The sequence below is a fragment of the Erinaceus europaeus genome, chromosome 8, assembly GCF_950295315.1.
Source record: "Erinaceus europaeus chromosome 8, mEriEur2.1, whole genome shotgun sequence".
Lineage (NCBI taxonomy): Eukaryota > Metazoa > Chordata > Mammalia > Eulipotyphla > Erinaceidae > Erinaceus > Erinaceus europaeus.
In genome coordinates, this window is record NC_080169.1 from 107,174,682 (window position 1) to 107,189,549 (window position 14,868).

General features: G+C 36.2%; 1 protein-coding gene across 8 annotated transcripts in view; it reads right to left on the minus strand.

The window, feature by feature from the left end:
• The window catches only part of CNOT4 (CCR4-NOT transcription complex subunit 4), a 134,383-nt gene that overhangs the window by 25,585 nt on the left and 93,930 nt on the right, over positions 1–14,868 (minus strand). For 5 of the 8 annotated variants that reach the window (XM_060196638.1, XM_007526557.2, XM_007526554.2 and 2 more), the window contains exons 8-10: positions 14,793–14,850; positions 10,855–11,104; positions 8,375–8,872 (exon numbers count right to left, since the gene is read on the minus strand). In XM_060196638.1, coding sequence (XP_060052621.1) covers positions 8,375–8,872; positions 10,855–11,104; positions 14,793–14,850 — 806 coding nt within the window. Of the gene's footprint in view, positions 1–241; positions 378–2,604; positions 3,810–8,374; positions 8,873–10,854; positions 11,105–14,792; positions 14,851–14,868 lie in introns of those variants that run through there. The other 3 variants (XM_007526559.2, XM_007526558.3, XM_060196639.1) reach the window with 2 other exon arrangements.

Genomic DNA, 14,868 nt, shown 5'->3' on the forward strand with positions numbered 1-14,868 from the left:
AATATCTATCTTTCTATCTAAATATCATATTTAATATCTTTTAGTGGCACTGTCAGAGTGATAAGTAATAAAATGAGTCTGTACTATGACTATTCTTGCAGTTCAAATTTATCAAAACCAGCCTTATAAGAGTCTGTTACCTTCAGTTAACCAGATATGACATCTAAGAATCAATTTTAGTTTGGCCCACTATACCTCTGGACAAAGCCATTTTATTTGAAATAAAACTGTCACTCAACTGTTATCCTTGATGACAGTTTGCATTTTATTCAACCTTACATCCCTTGAGATCTCTCTCAGGTCACTAGACAGAATAGGTGCTCCAATAGTTAATTAATGCTTTGTTGATATATGGGGAGCGTATACAAAAGCACCACCTGGAAAAACAAAATGCAACAGCAGAATGAAAAAGAAAATAGTATTAATCAGAAACTATTTTCTAACAGAGTCTAAGAAAACAGACACTTGACATTCATCATATGATAAAAGCATTCAGTCCAGGCCTCTCTCTATTTTCTACATGGCACAACAGTAGTTCAACTTGTTCTTGAGGATGTCAACAAACTCATAAATTTAATGACTATGAACCTTCTCCTGAGGAGAAAAACGAACCTACATACATACACACAAAAATGTGAAAAGTCCATACCTGGCATGTACTTTCAGAGTTTTAAACTCTGGTCTAACGTGAAAGTCCTTATGTGGCATGTACTTTCAGAGTTTTAAACTCCAGTCTAATAAATGCCTAATTTAAACAATTTGTCATAAAAGGTTAAGGATATAAAAGTATATAAAGCTTCCTTTATGCATGGTGAATCAATCACACACAATTTATTAAAAGCTAACCTGAAGTATTTTAGAATTTCACTTCTTACAAATATTTGGTTATACCAATTTACTCTTATGTGAAGAAGTGTGTTAGTTCTACACTTCAGTAGAATTATTACAATGATTTTAAGAATTTATTTTATTAAAAATATACTATATGAAATATTAAATAAACAAAACTGTAAGGTTAACTATTCTTAGACTTACCAGGTATCAACAACTTATAAAGTGTAAGGGTAACAGAGGAAGTCTAATTTTTCTGATGTATGCTGTTGTGTGGTAATGTAGAGGGAAATGAATCTACTCAGGGTTCTAGCAAGTCTGAGCAAACTTCCTGACAGCTTTTTAGCACTGGCTAGTACAGAGAGAGAGAAGTAGACAGAGAAAGCTACCACAGGGAAATACTTGTTTGTTAACAAATATACCTCTCAACACAGAACAGTGAATAAATGGGAGTTGGCCAGCTCTTAGTGTTTTGTAAGAAGATCCAGGTGCTGAAGGCTTGTGTTGAAGGCTGAAGAAAGCTAAGCACTAATAAGTCTAATCACAGGGAGCCTGAGTATGTTAAAGCACAGGAGCCTAGCACCACATTAGACATCCAAAGGATGTCTTGGTCTCTTGTGGTAAACAAACAAAAAAAGATTAACCTAAGATAAAAGACTTCCAATAAATCTACAATATTTTATTTGTTATTTTCTCAATTTCCTGTAATGCTGAACTGTAAGTTCTTCTAATTAAAAATTAGATTGTGAGGGGCTAGGCGGTGGCACACCTGGTTAAGTGCACGTTACAGTACACAAGGACCTGGGTTCAAGTCCCTGGTCCCCTACAGGAGTAAAACTTTACACAAGTGCTGAAGCAGGGCTGGAGATGTCTCTCTGTCTCTCTCCCTCTCTACCTCCTCTAACTTCTCCAGTTCTTTGGCTCTATCAAAGAAATAAATAAATTTTAAAAGTAAAAGACATGGGGTCGGGTTTTATCGCAGTGGGTTAAGCGCATATGGCGCAAAGTGCAAGGACCAGCGTAAGGATCCGGGTTGGAGCCCCCAGCTCCCCACCTGCAGGGGAGTCACTTCACAGGCGGTGAAGCAGGTCTGCAGGTGTCTATCTTTCTCTCCCTTTCTCTGTCTTCCCCTCCTCTCTCCATTTCTCTCTGTCCTATCCAACAACAACGACATTAATAGCAGTGATAATAACCACAACAACAATAAAAACAACCACAGTAACAAAAAGGAAAAAATGGTCTCCAGGAGCAGTGGATTTGTGGTGCAGGCACCGAGCCCCAGCAACAACCTTGGAGAAGAATGAATGAACGAATGAATGAATGAATGAATGAATGAATAAATAACGAATAAAAATTAGATTGCTATATATTTGTGCTATATAACTAGCTGTTTCTAAATCCTAAGCTAATCAAAAACTAAAAGGTTCTCCAATAATGTTCTTTATCTTAACCCCACTATACTTTGGACAAAGTCATTTAATTTGTTACACTATATCTAAAACAAAGTAATCCAGACTTTATGTAAAGCGATAACAACCCTTGAAATCTACAATTCCAACATATCAAGTATCATCTACTAGTAAGGTCATCAATATTACTACTTAGAATCTTTTGGCTTTCTTTGTTGATATGTGTTACCTTCTTAATTAATTAAAGAAAATTTTCTATCTTTTTTCTTAAAATCTCAAGAGATCTGACTTTCCTTTTTCTTCCCAGATGCTTATTGCAGGCAGAATATGGTCATAATTTCTGAATCAGTTTCCATCCAACCACTCAGAATCGAATTATTTATTTATTTTTTTCTCATTATCAGTTTCAAAGCTATTTCAAGAAAGTGTATTATCCAAAAGCATTGCTACACATTATGTTCTAATAAAGCACTCCACTATTCTCTGTGATTAACTAAAATTATCTATGACAACTTACGTGACCTAATTTTATAGGATCCCCAAACTCTTCCACCTGAGTCTCATTCTGGTCAGATGATTGTGATAGAGTTTTATTATCACATTTTAATTATTAAACAATGAAATTTCCAAACAGATATCCCACAGAACTACCATTTGTCCAATAAAAATTTTACACTACTATAGTTGCTTCTCACATACAGTATGTACCCCATATTCAAGTTTCTAATAAATCAACTGTTAAGTTGAAATTCTGATTCTGAGGCATTTCCTGGTATACTAGGCAGTGCATTAGAAAAGAGTATATTGCATTTAGTCTATAATAATTATCTTTTAACCATCTATATAATTAACAACCATTCAAAAAGAAAGTGCAAATGTGCAAATGAGAGAGAACAAAACAGTTTCTAAACATGTAATGCATAATATAGGATATGAATCCATACAACTAAAAACAATAGCTGACAACATCCTTCTGAGCATTGAACAACACCACCAATTTTGCTTTATATGTATTCTTCTTAAATATTCAAAGAATGCAACAGACATTATCTTCTTACTGTTCAAATTTTTCATGAATATATTAAGATAATACCTTTTTTTTTTCACAAATCAGAAAACAAAGAACTACCATTACCTTGTATATTTTCAATAATAGAGCCAAAATAAGAACAATTCTAGCTAATCTCATCTGGGATCTTAATTAGTACTGCAAGTTTATTTGTGTGAGTTAAAAATAGTATCACTCGTGAGAAACAATGCCAAAATTATTATGCTAATAAATTGTGTTAAAGGCCTAATGAAATACTTTAGCAGCTATGAGGTAACACACTAGTTGAAGGCATGAGGAACGTTTATATTGGCTCTTTTGGGTGTATACATTTAATGCAAAATCAGAAAGGAATCATGCAAAAATCCAGTTGCCCATGCAAGCACCCCAGAGTCTAATCCTCTCCTCTCAGTTCTGTTGTCAGGCCACAGTAGTGTGGAGACTTGTAGGCTGCTGTCCTTGTTGTAATGAATGGGAAGAGGCTGACAGTGGCATAGTCGAAACCTTCACCTCTTCTTCCCCTGTGGAAAAGTCAGTCATGGTCTAGTTATGGGTGACTAGATTTGTTAACAGTCCCTTTAAAAATGAGTTCAATATTTGGAATACTGATACATATATAAAGTACATGCTTAATGGTTGGATTCTGGGTGTGAAACAAAACATGAATTTTAAAATATAAACTTATCAAGCACCTAAAAAGTAGTTACATTCTGAACACACCCTTAATTTCAATACTATGTCATAGATAAAAACAAGTAAAATAGATTTAGGACTATAAATATACAAAAAGAGGAAAAAAAAAAAAAAAAGACCAGGGAAGCCATTCTTTTCCAAGTCAATTGGACCCTTTATAAATTCAGATACTCCTAATGTTAAGTAGTATTTCATGAAAAAAATTAAATTCACAAGAAGTGAAAATGTGATTTTTTTTTTAAAAAAAAGACAAATACATGCTATAAGAGCAGAAAATATGTTAAGCAAAGAGAAATGAACTTATATAAATATTAATTTATCAAATTAACATATAGCAACTGAAAATTTGATGTGATTTTTAGTAATTGGAAGTGGTTATGTGCTAAGAATGCAATGATCCAATTGACTGAAAGTAAGATGACTACTTCTGGGTCAGAGAACTATAAATACATGGAAATCAGCTCTCCTAATTACAACTGATAATTACTTGACCACAAGTGACTTGTTTTATACATTACTCAAAACCCTTTCAAGTCACTGTTAAAGAGCTAATTTAGAAAGAACGGAAATGGGAAGGAGCACGTCCTTTCAGATGCAAAATTTGAAGCAAAGCATATAAAAGGTCAAATGCTAAACAGTTTCAAATATTTTCCTCTAAGTATATTTTGAAACAATGCTTACAAACTTAAACTTACTATTAATTGTTCTCCAAATAAGTTTGAGCATTATGGAAAAAAAAAATCTTGGCAGAGTTCTTTGAAAAACAAATCTGGAATATTACATATGAAAAGATAGCTTGACTAACATCATGTGGAAAAGATTCTCGGTCTTTAAACAAGTTATTTCTTTTTCCTTGTTCAGTAGATTGACAACGATTCTATAGACCCCGAGTGTACAGCAAGAAGGCTGTGTGAAGGTCATTTTAGACTGACGTAGCTGGTGAGCATGTAGTGCTAATGGGGTCTGAGAAGGAATTCTGTATACGGTAAGCATGAGACCAGACCCCTTACGTGAGCCAGCAGTCATGACTAGACACTGCTGACAAAAAAAGGGATCTGCAAGTGTGTGAGAGCAAAAATCAGTTACTACGGGAAGAAAGCCAAGGTGAAGTAAACAAGTATCTGTGATCTCCAAGTCTGAAGGAGAGCAACAATTTTCCAGTGAAAGGGGACCTTATAGTTAGCAAATCTTGAGGCGTGGGTTCTTACACTAATTCCACTGTTATCTGAACGTATGACTTCTAACAAAATGAAAGAAATAGACAAATCACTTGGGGGGATAGAGTTCCAGTAATAAGAATCCAAATGAAGTATGAATGCCCACTGATGAACATTTTGATCATATATATTTTGAAATGTACTCATCTCAAAAATTCCTTCTAAACTTATCAAACTGGTTAAAAAGTCAAGAAAATGCTACTGAAAGAATTCCACCCAATTAAGGAAAGAACTTTAACACATTTTTCTTTCAATTGCACAAAGGAAAAGGAAGTCTCATTGCTGTCAAGCCTCTAGATATTCTCCTTCCCAAGACAGGCTTCAGAAATCTTTAATAACAAACCTAAACAAATCAAAAATAAAATATAAATATGTCCCAAATATAGACATGGCATCTTTGTGATATATAGGTGAGTGCCATCTGAGTGTTTTCTCAAGGTCAGAGATGTGCTCTACAGATCTACAAAGTACATACTCCTGCTTTTCCCAGTATAAAACATTGTCTAAAGTATATCTTAAAGTCTCACTGAAACAGTAGGTAAGCTCCATTATGAAGCACTTAGAAGTCATCCTTTAAAAGATACCATGATACTGGAGGTTCAATTCAAATACAAATGAGTTGTACAAAGAATTTTACTATCATTTCTTATTTTTGAAAATCCTTAATCCTCTGGCTCGAAAATAAAACTATTCTGTTTTGAGGTTTAGCATATTCAGCTTCCTGAGGTTATCTGCCAAATATCTATAAACTTTGAAAAGATTCTGTATGGCTATTGGAAATAATATTTTGGTACACTAAAGCTATAACTTGTGAAGTTATCAGAGCCCTAAAAACTAATATAAATCACCATTTTATTGCCAAACAAGTGTGTAAAGTAAAAAGCTGAAAATCTAAAACAATAAATTGTCCCCACCTCGCACACAGTATTACCACAATTTGGAGCCTACACCTGGTGTGATTCTTAGAATTTCTTGGGAGGAAACTTTAGATTTCAAATGACTAACATGAGGACTACACTCAGAAATCAGTGATTGTTCATTACCACTGTGTCATGTGTAGAATATCTATCTACTAGCCTGAACTATTTCAGCTAAAACTGCTCTCTCTGTGCTAATGGGCAGTTCAACTATAGAAAGAACAAGTCACTTGATGATGATGGTTATGCATTAAGTCAAATAAAAGTACAAAACAAAGAAAACTGGCGGCTTGAGTTTCATAAGGGCATCCTTCTTCCTATCGTACTAAGTCTATCTTGCCTCACTGTCAGAGCACCTTATCTTCTCATCCATTCTATCTATAGAACAGATTTAAAAAAAAAGAAAGAAAGAAAAGAAAAACCCTCTTCTTACAAAAGAACTTCTACAGCTTCTTGATCTAATGACATACTACTACTTTCCACCACTTCACTTATTCAGAAATCTTCATCCACGTAAGTTCTCTCTTTCCCTCTCCTAGTCCAAATCCAAGATACCATATGCATAGATCAATTCCTACTTCACCAAATGAGAACTCCACAAATAAAGGCACCACTGAAGTCTCTCAGATTCCTGTGTCACAGCTACCACTTTCATACATGATCTCAATTATATCTCCTCAGCTATACTACAGAGTACCTGGAAATAGCATCCTCATTTTATACTTCTTGAATATTACCCACATGGCCTGGCTCGTTAATGGGCAAACTGGAACCCAATTTTTCACTGTAACTGCTTTAATATTTTATTTTTAATGTTCAGAATATTTAGGGGAACTTAACCATAACTGTAGATGTTATAATCACTTACAATAATACTAATTAAATGTCACAGCTACAATGATTAAAACAAGACAAAATTATATTCTAATATACTGTCTTAAGTGGAAAGGAAAGAGTACCAGAAATTGAACATTCAGTGTTTCACAAGGAAATGTCATGTAGAAAAAGAGGACAGAAAAATGTCACTCTGGATAGGCAACTAAATAAACAATCACTAGTCCCACCAATGAGTAAATCTCTACATTTAGGTGCTATAAAGTTCAGATAAATTACCTAAACTGTATCAGCTATGGACTTGATTCACTGTACCAATAGTCACAACACTCTCTCAATCCACTTACTTGAGTAAAATGTTGTTGGTAACAAAGGGAATATAGACAGTTTGATGATCTCTGTAAACTCATCTACAAAGCTTGCTAAAAACAAGAGAACAGACACCTTGCTGGTAACAGCACATTATTATTGTAATTCTCTATCATGACATATCTTAATGGCCATGACAAAGGATAGATAATAATTTTATAAATCATGTAACAGTGTAAGGGACTGTCCTATTATACTTGAGAAAGTCAGGAGAGGAACAAATTCTCTTGCCAGTCATCTTTAAAGCCCAAATTAAGTGAAAAACTATTAACTAGAATAATTTCTTTAGATATAGAAGACACTTGGATCAAAAAACATTAAGTCGGACCTTAAGCCCCAAATATTCTGAAACCTTCAGTAGTAGCGCAAAATGAGAACTATTCTGATTACTTAAAGCACTAATTTTTCCCCAGAAACAAAAGCATGATAGACCAAAAAAAGGAAAATACACTCTAAGCTTATGCCTATATGCTATGTCTGTATCACTATTATCAATAATAATAAAGAGTTCCCAGATAGCAAATACTTCATTAATATGACACAATTTTGATGTGTACCATGTGTGCATCAGTCAAAATAAATAAATGCCAAAAGTACTTATAGAGTGGCTTTATCCCTCATGCTCTCACTAATTACCATCTTTAAAAAAAAATTTTTTTTTTACCTGCTTACTTTAAAAAGTAAAATCAAAAATTTTACCATGGTATTGGACTTTACAGCAACATAATTTCAGAGGCACCCCCCACCTTTTTTTTCCTTTCTTTTTGCATTTACATGCCACATAAATGTTGGTAGCTATCCTATTAATTAAATTGATCTATGCAGTAACTAGGTATAGATACTCCACCATCCTTATAAAGCTCAATATTACAAGGCATCCATCCAATTAAAATATATTTAGATGATGATAAGATTTAAAATTCTTTTGTATAGTAATTTCTCAAGACTAGAGGTAAGTGCTCTGTTATTCAGAACCTCCCTTCTCCCCTCACTCCCCCCCAACCACCTGAAGACAAGAGTTATTCACAAATTCCCAAAGGCTATAAATGAACCTACCTGCTATAGGGATCCCTCCCAGACCTGTGTTGTGCTGTGGCGGGAGATTCAAGTCCAAGAAATTACTATTTGAGGTGGGGTTTGCTGTGTGGTTCAAGTGCATGATGCTATTGCGTGGAAAGGCCATCCAGGGATAGCGTGCTGCCTGGCCTGGAAAACTGAATGAATTATAAACTGCTCGGTGCTGCTGAAATTGAGGGAACCTCTGTGGCAAGACTGAAAAGGTACTACTGAGAGAGTTGGCATTTGTAGGTGCAGCAGGATGCAGAAATCCAGAGCCTGGACCTTTGGCGGTTGTAGTGTGAGAAGAGGAGTTCTGAAGAGGTGTGGGCGAAAGGGATGGCTGGTCTTTAACTGACAGTTCCTTTTCAATCAGGTCTGCTAAGGCTTTCCGAGTGACATCAAAGGGATCAAAGCCCAAGTCATCCTCTGGTTGTTTAGAAGAACCAAAACCAAATGCTGCTTGCCAGTCTGTAGAGGACGATACTGGAATTGTTTCTGTTGGGAAGAAAATCAGTGATGAATTTCAAACACACAGGTCGCTTTCTTACTTAATGAGTATCTACATGAGTAAGGAAAAAAAAAAGTTAAAACTTTACTTTTTTTCTTTCTTTTAAACTAGAGCACTGCTCAGCTCTGGCTTATAGTGGTGCAGGGGACTGAACTTGAGACTTTGAAGCATGAGTCTCTTAGCATAACCGTTATGCTATCTCCCTTGCCTAAAACATGTCACATTAAAGTCGTATGTAAACAGAATCTATATAATTTCTTACCACTTTGAGAATGAAATTCCAACAGGTCTCACATACTTCTAGCAATAAATTTAATCTTAATTTACTTCAAAAAAAGAATGTAACAGACAGGGGGCGATGGCTCTGCAGGAGATCACCTAACTGGCATGTGTGAGGCTCTGACTTCAACCCTACTCCATCACAGGAGAGCAACAAGGAGACCTCTGTGGAGGCTTCACTATACTTGCCTCTCTCTCTTTCTATCCCCATACTCTAATTCTAAAAATTTCTTTAAGTTGGGCCAGGAAGGTGACTCAGCAGTAAAAAATGGTCATGAGACCCTGAATTCAATCTCTAGCACATATAAATGGATGGATGGATGGATGGATGGATGGATGGATGGATGGATGGATGGATGGATGGATCCCAATGGTATAGGCTGATTTTGCCAATCAAAATAATAACAACAACAACAACAATAACAAAGTTCTTGGTATTCAAACTATAGTCTCAATCATTCGTCAAAACTCAGAAGTTATTCAAATGAAATAAATAACATGGTCTAACAGAATCCAATTGAAGTTTATTCTTTAAAATGTACTTATAGAAAGATAATTACAGAACACACAGACTTTATATGGTATTTACAAAGACAAATCTAACTTAATGAAAAGAATCCCTTGATTATCACTTTTTAGCTGTCCATGGATGTTACTCTAAGTGCTAGTTTTATGCCACTCTTCAAATATAGAACTTATAATCAGTAAAAATGGAAAGGGCACAAAAATGTCAAGACACTGAGCTCCTGGTGCCATGGAACTAGGGGGTAGCTCTGGTGCCTGTCTGCCTTTCTGTGCCCCTCTCTCTCTCTGAAACAGTTTGCCCAGGTAGGTTTACATCCTGCCTACCTCCTTTTCTCAGGATATGCTATCCACTTTTCTTGTCTTTAACTAAATACATTTTGTACCCCTTGTGGAGCCTGAAATCAGATCTTTTCTCATTTTCAGAGCTGAATTCTATACTCAGCCCTCAGAGGGTGCCTTTCTAAAGAAATCTATTTTCCTTCCCAAGTTCACCTGGGTGCCCAGTGAAATCCTTTCTGGAGTCGCCCAAAACCTCTCACACTACCCAATCACACCACCATCCTTGCTATGTCTGTCCCACTGTCATCCCAGATGCACCCACATGGAGCCCATGGCCTCAAATCTGGGGCCTAGCTCATGGTAAGGCAAGCAAGCTATTGGGCAAGATGACACCTTGCACCACAACAAAGATGTGTAATAGTAAATGAGCAAAACAACATAAAGACGGAAAGGGAGAGGAGAAGTCAGCCTGCAGCAGTGAAGCACTGGAGATATTTTTTTTGGGGGGTGAGGGGTGGTCAGGGGTGACAAAGCATAACTTTTTGATACTAACAAACCTCTTTGTCAGCTAGAAGTGACGAAGTCCTAAATTCAACTATACAAACACAAATCTGTTTAAGTAAGTCTTCAATGTTTCCTAGAGGATTAAGTGTATTTTACAATGGGGGGGAAAAAAACTAATCTGATCGCTGAAAAATTTATTAATATAAATTACTGTGCAGGCCATACAACAATTTATCTCCTACCCAAATCCAAAGCAGTTTAAATGCATACATCTTCATGACAAAGGGAGTGGGGAGAAAATGGATAAAAAACCATAACCATCACATGTCTCAGGTAAGTCTAACAGCAATTACTTACACAGCCAATCAATAAAGCCACATACCTGATGTGAAGAGGCTCTGTGGTTCTGGTGCTGTAGGCCAGTCACTGGATGTCTGTGGGGAGCTGGGGAAAGGAGGAAGCCCACTCGGGATAGGGTTGGGGTGGCGAAAGTTGTCCGAGAATAACGACTGTGACTCAGTTACTGCCCCTTCAAAAGGAGACCGTGCACTATGATTGGATGAACTGATGGGGATGACTGGGTTGGATTTTGATAAACCAGGTGGAGGTGAAGGCGTATCACTATTGGATATCTAAATAAAATAGCATAAGAAAGAAACACAATGTCAACTTTACACTTTTTAACAGGTCTCATTAACAGGACTTGCAACTAAGTTTACTGACAGTGATCTTCACACAGGAGTACTTAAGTGTTCTGTGAATGTGAATTTTCAGAAAACCCACTCATCCTTTTCAAAAGTTGACTCTCATGGAAAGACTGGCAGCCACTTCTTCCTTCACAACCTAAATTCTCCACTTAGAATACTTTTCAATTTCTAGACTCTAACAATAGTATTTTGCTCACAAGGGAACACTGTCTGGCAGTTAAAAAAAAAAATCGCAAATATTCAGATTAGTCATGAGAGTGACTGACTCTAATGACTTGACTCTTTCACAAACTAACTAATCTCCAATAATCCAACTTACAAAATGAGGTAGATTGCCTCAGTTTTTCAAGATGTTCTTAAAATTAATGTCTATGTAGTTTTTATAGTTACTAGGTATTTAATTCAGAGATCAAATATTTGAATAATGCTAACACTTTTCATTTACCTATATATATATACATCTTTTTTACTTTTATTTGAGAGGACAGACATTGAGAGAAGAGGGGGAGGGGCCAGTGGTAGAGCATCTGGTTAGGTACACACTCTGCAGTGAGCAAGGACCCAGGTTCAAGCCCCTAGTCCCCACCTGCAGGGGGGAAGCTTCATAAGTAATGAAGCAGTGCTGCAGGTGTCTCTCTATCTCTCTCCCTATCTCCCCAACCCCTCTTGGTTTCTCTGTCTCTCTCCAATAATAAATAAACAAACAAATAAATAAAATTTTGAGAGACAGGAGGGGGAGACAGAAAGGGAAAACACACCTGCAGCTCTGATTCTACATTTGTGAAGTGTTTCCCTGCAGTGGGGGTCAGGGGCTTACCATGGTAATAATGTGTGTTCTCAACTGGTGAGCAAACACCCAGGTCCTACACATACAATTTTAAAACATGAAAGCATACGTAGGATTGCTAAGGAATCATCTACAGATAATAATCATCTAGGGATACATGAAATGCTTTTAAACTTAAATTTTTATTTTATTTTACTTTATTTTGGCTCTAGGGTTATCGCTGGGAATCGGTGGCTGTACTAAAAACCCACTGCTCCTAAAGTTCATTTTTCCCTTTTTTTGTTGTTCTTGTTGCCCTCTTTGTTGTTGTTATTGCTGTGTTGTTATTGGATAGGACAGAGAGAAATTGAGAGAGGAAGGGAAGACAGAGAGGGGAAGAGAAAGACAGACACCTACAGGCCTGCTTTGCCACTTGTGAAGCGACCCCTTGCAGGTGGGGAGCCACGGCTCACACCGGGATCCTTACACAGGTCCTTGCGCTTTGCATCATGTGCACTTAACTTGCTGTGCTACCGCCTGGCCCCCTAAATTTTAATTTTAAAATAGCTCTATTCACCTCAATGAGATAAATTTCCAATATATTTTTACTGTTTTTATTTCATAATCTATCAAAATTTATATTATACAGTTATATTTTAAAAATTATTTTACTTCTCAAAATACAGGTAGGGCAATGACAGGCCATAACGTCAGCACACAGAGAGTCAGGACTCCATGCTTGCAAAACCAGCACTCTACCCACTGCAGTACATTCCAGGCACACAGAAAGTTACTTTGAGTTTACACATACTGTGAACACAAAGTAAAAAAGAGAAGAAAAAAGCTGGCACTTAAAGGGGTAGAAGCAAGCTAAAGACAGATGAGTGGATAAAGCAGCTATGGAATATAAGCACAATGGTACTCTTGTGCCACATAAAAGATGATATTGTGTCCTTTGGGGCAATAGGGATAGAACTGGAGGTGTTTCTCCTTAGTGAAGCACACACAGTAAGTAAGGCAGACATGGCTTCACTCATATGTGAAAAACAGAGAATTGAACCACATGGACTTGAGAGTATAGAGGTTGGGAGGAGGATACAGTAGTAACACTATCTCAAAGACTAAGTGAGCACTATGGTGTTTATTGTTAGAAGATAAGGGGGAGGTCACACAGAACTTTGGTGATAGGTGTAGTATAGATCTATACCCCTGTAATTTTATAACCATATAAAACTCTATGAAATCACTAGTAAAGTTTTTTTTAAATATTCCTGCAGTTTTATAATCTTGTAAGCCACTACTAAATCATTAATTTTAAAAAAGATCTCCATCACTAATTTTTTTAGAAAGACAATTTAGCATTGACAGTCTGGGCCAAAAAAATATTTTTGCTTTTGGTTCAAAAATGTATATGCCTTTTTGTTTGAGAGAAACATAAGCAATACCAAATTAGGAAAATTCTGTAACTGAGGCTGCCAAGGGGAGGTAGGGAAGAACCCAATGGACTGCCAGGGAGAAAGATTAACACCTTGGTGGTGGGGGTGATGTATAGCAACACATAATTTGAAGATAAAAAGTGGACACCTAAAACAGGCATTTCTGTAAGCCAACATTATTTCTGCAAGATAAAAATAAAATTCAGAAAATATAGCCAACGATGAAAGATGGGAAAGATCACAATGGAAGTGAAAGAGAAAAGGAGTATGTAAAACTTCTGATTGTTAAGAAGAGCTTATACTTTTTTTAAAAAATGGATAGAGCAATAAAACATTCTGATATTTAAATGGTTTTTAATTTTTTTTGATACTTTTATTTTAAAAACAGTAACATTACCCTACAGAAGAAACTACATCCTCAGCAACAAACCCTGAAAATGTTTTTTATGTTAGCCTAAAATATACAAGGAAACATACAGATTTTCACATTCTTTTCTAGAGCAAAAAAATTTGGAAAGTGGTCCGGGAGGTGGTACAAGTGGATAAAGCACTGGACTCTCAAGCATGAGGTCCTGAGCTCAATCCCCGGCAGCACGTGTACCAGAGTGATGTCTGGTTCTTTCTCTCTCCTCCTATGCTTCTCATTAATAAATAAATAAAATCTTTTTTAAAAAATTGGAAAAGCATTATACTGATCTGTTAAGTTTCTCAAGAACTGTGGAGAGCTGGGAAAATCACTGTAGAGGAATCTAAAACTGCACTTTCTCTAGTCAATGTAAAGAAAGAGGTGTTCAGAAATTAAACAATGAAATGTTAGCAACTGGACTGATACTGGAGTGTGGGAAGGGGAAGTGGGGAGGGATAGGCTCTATAAACCAGAAGACAGTCATTCAGTAGTATTGTGTTTTTAACTCTGAACATAACTTAGTGTTATTATAATAAAGTCTATAGTCATTTTCAAGAAAGTGGAGAGACTGGGGGTATGTAAGATGAAACAGACAATATAAGAGAGCTCATGACAGAAAAACAACTCTTAAAATCAAAAACACAGAAGACATGCTAGGCTGAAATCATTTTGTATAGAATACTTGAAGAAAATTGATGCAGTATGACATAGTAGAAAAACATATGGTCATAAATATAAATTTGAGTCACAGGAACAAGTTGAATCATGCTCAGAATATTGGAAAAGGGGGAAGCTAGTTACCATACATTTAACAAAGACACCCCACTAAAAGTAGTTTTGCTTTCCTGGTTTATCATTTTCTATTTTTCCCACTAAGAGTTTTTTGGTTTTTGGTTTTTAATTGTTTCAGTATTTAAAGTGTTTTACACCACCTAGAAAATTCTCCTGCATAGAATACCTTGTCTTGGGAGAAGAGGAGGCAAATAAGCAACATCAAGGTCTTACCTGCTGGGAATTATCACCATTCCCTATACTGAGAGAATCTGAAGGTTTATCAATTGGGCTGTAAAAAAGAAAACAA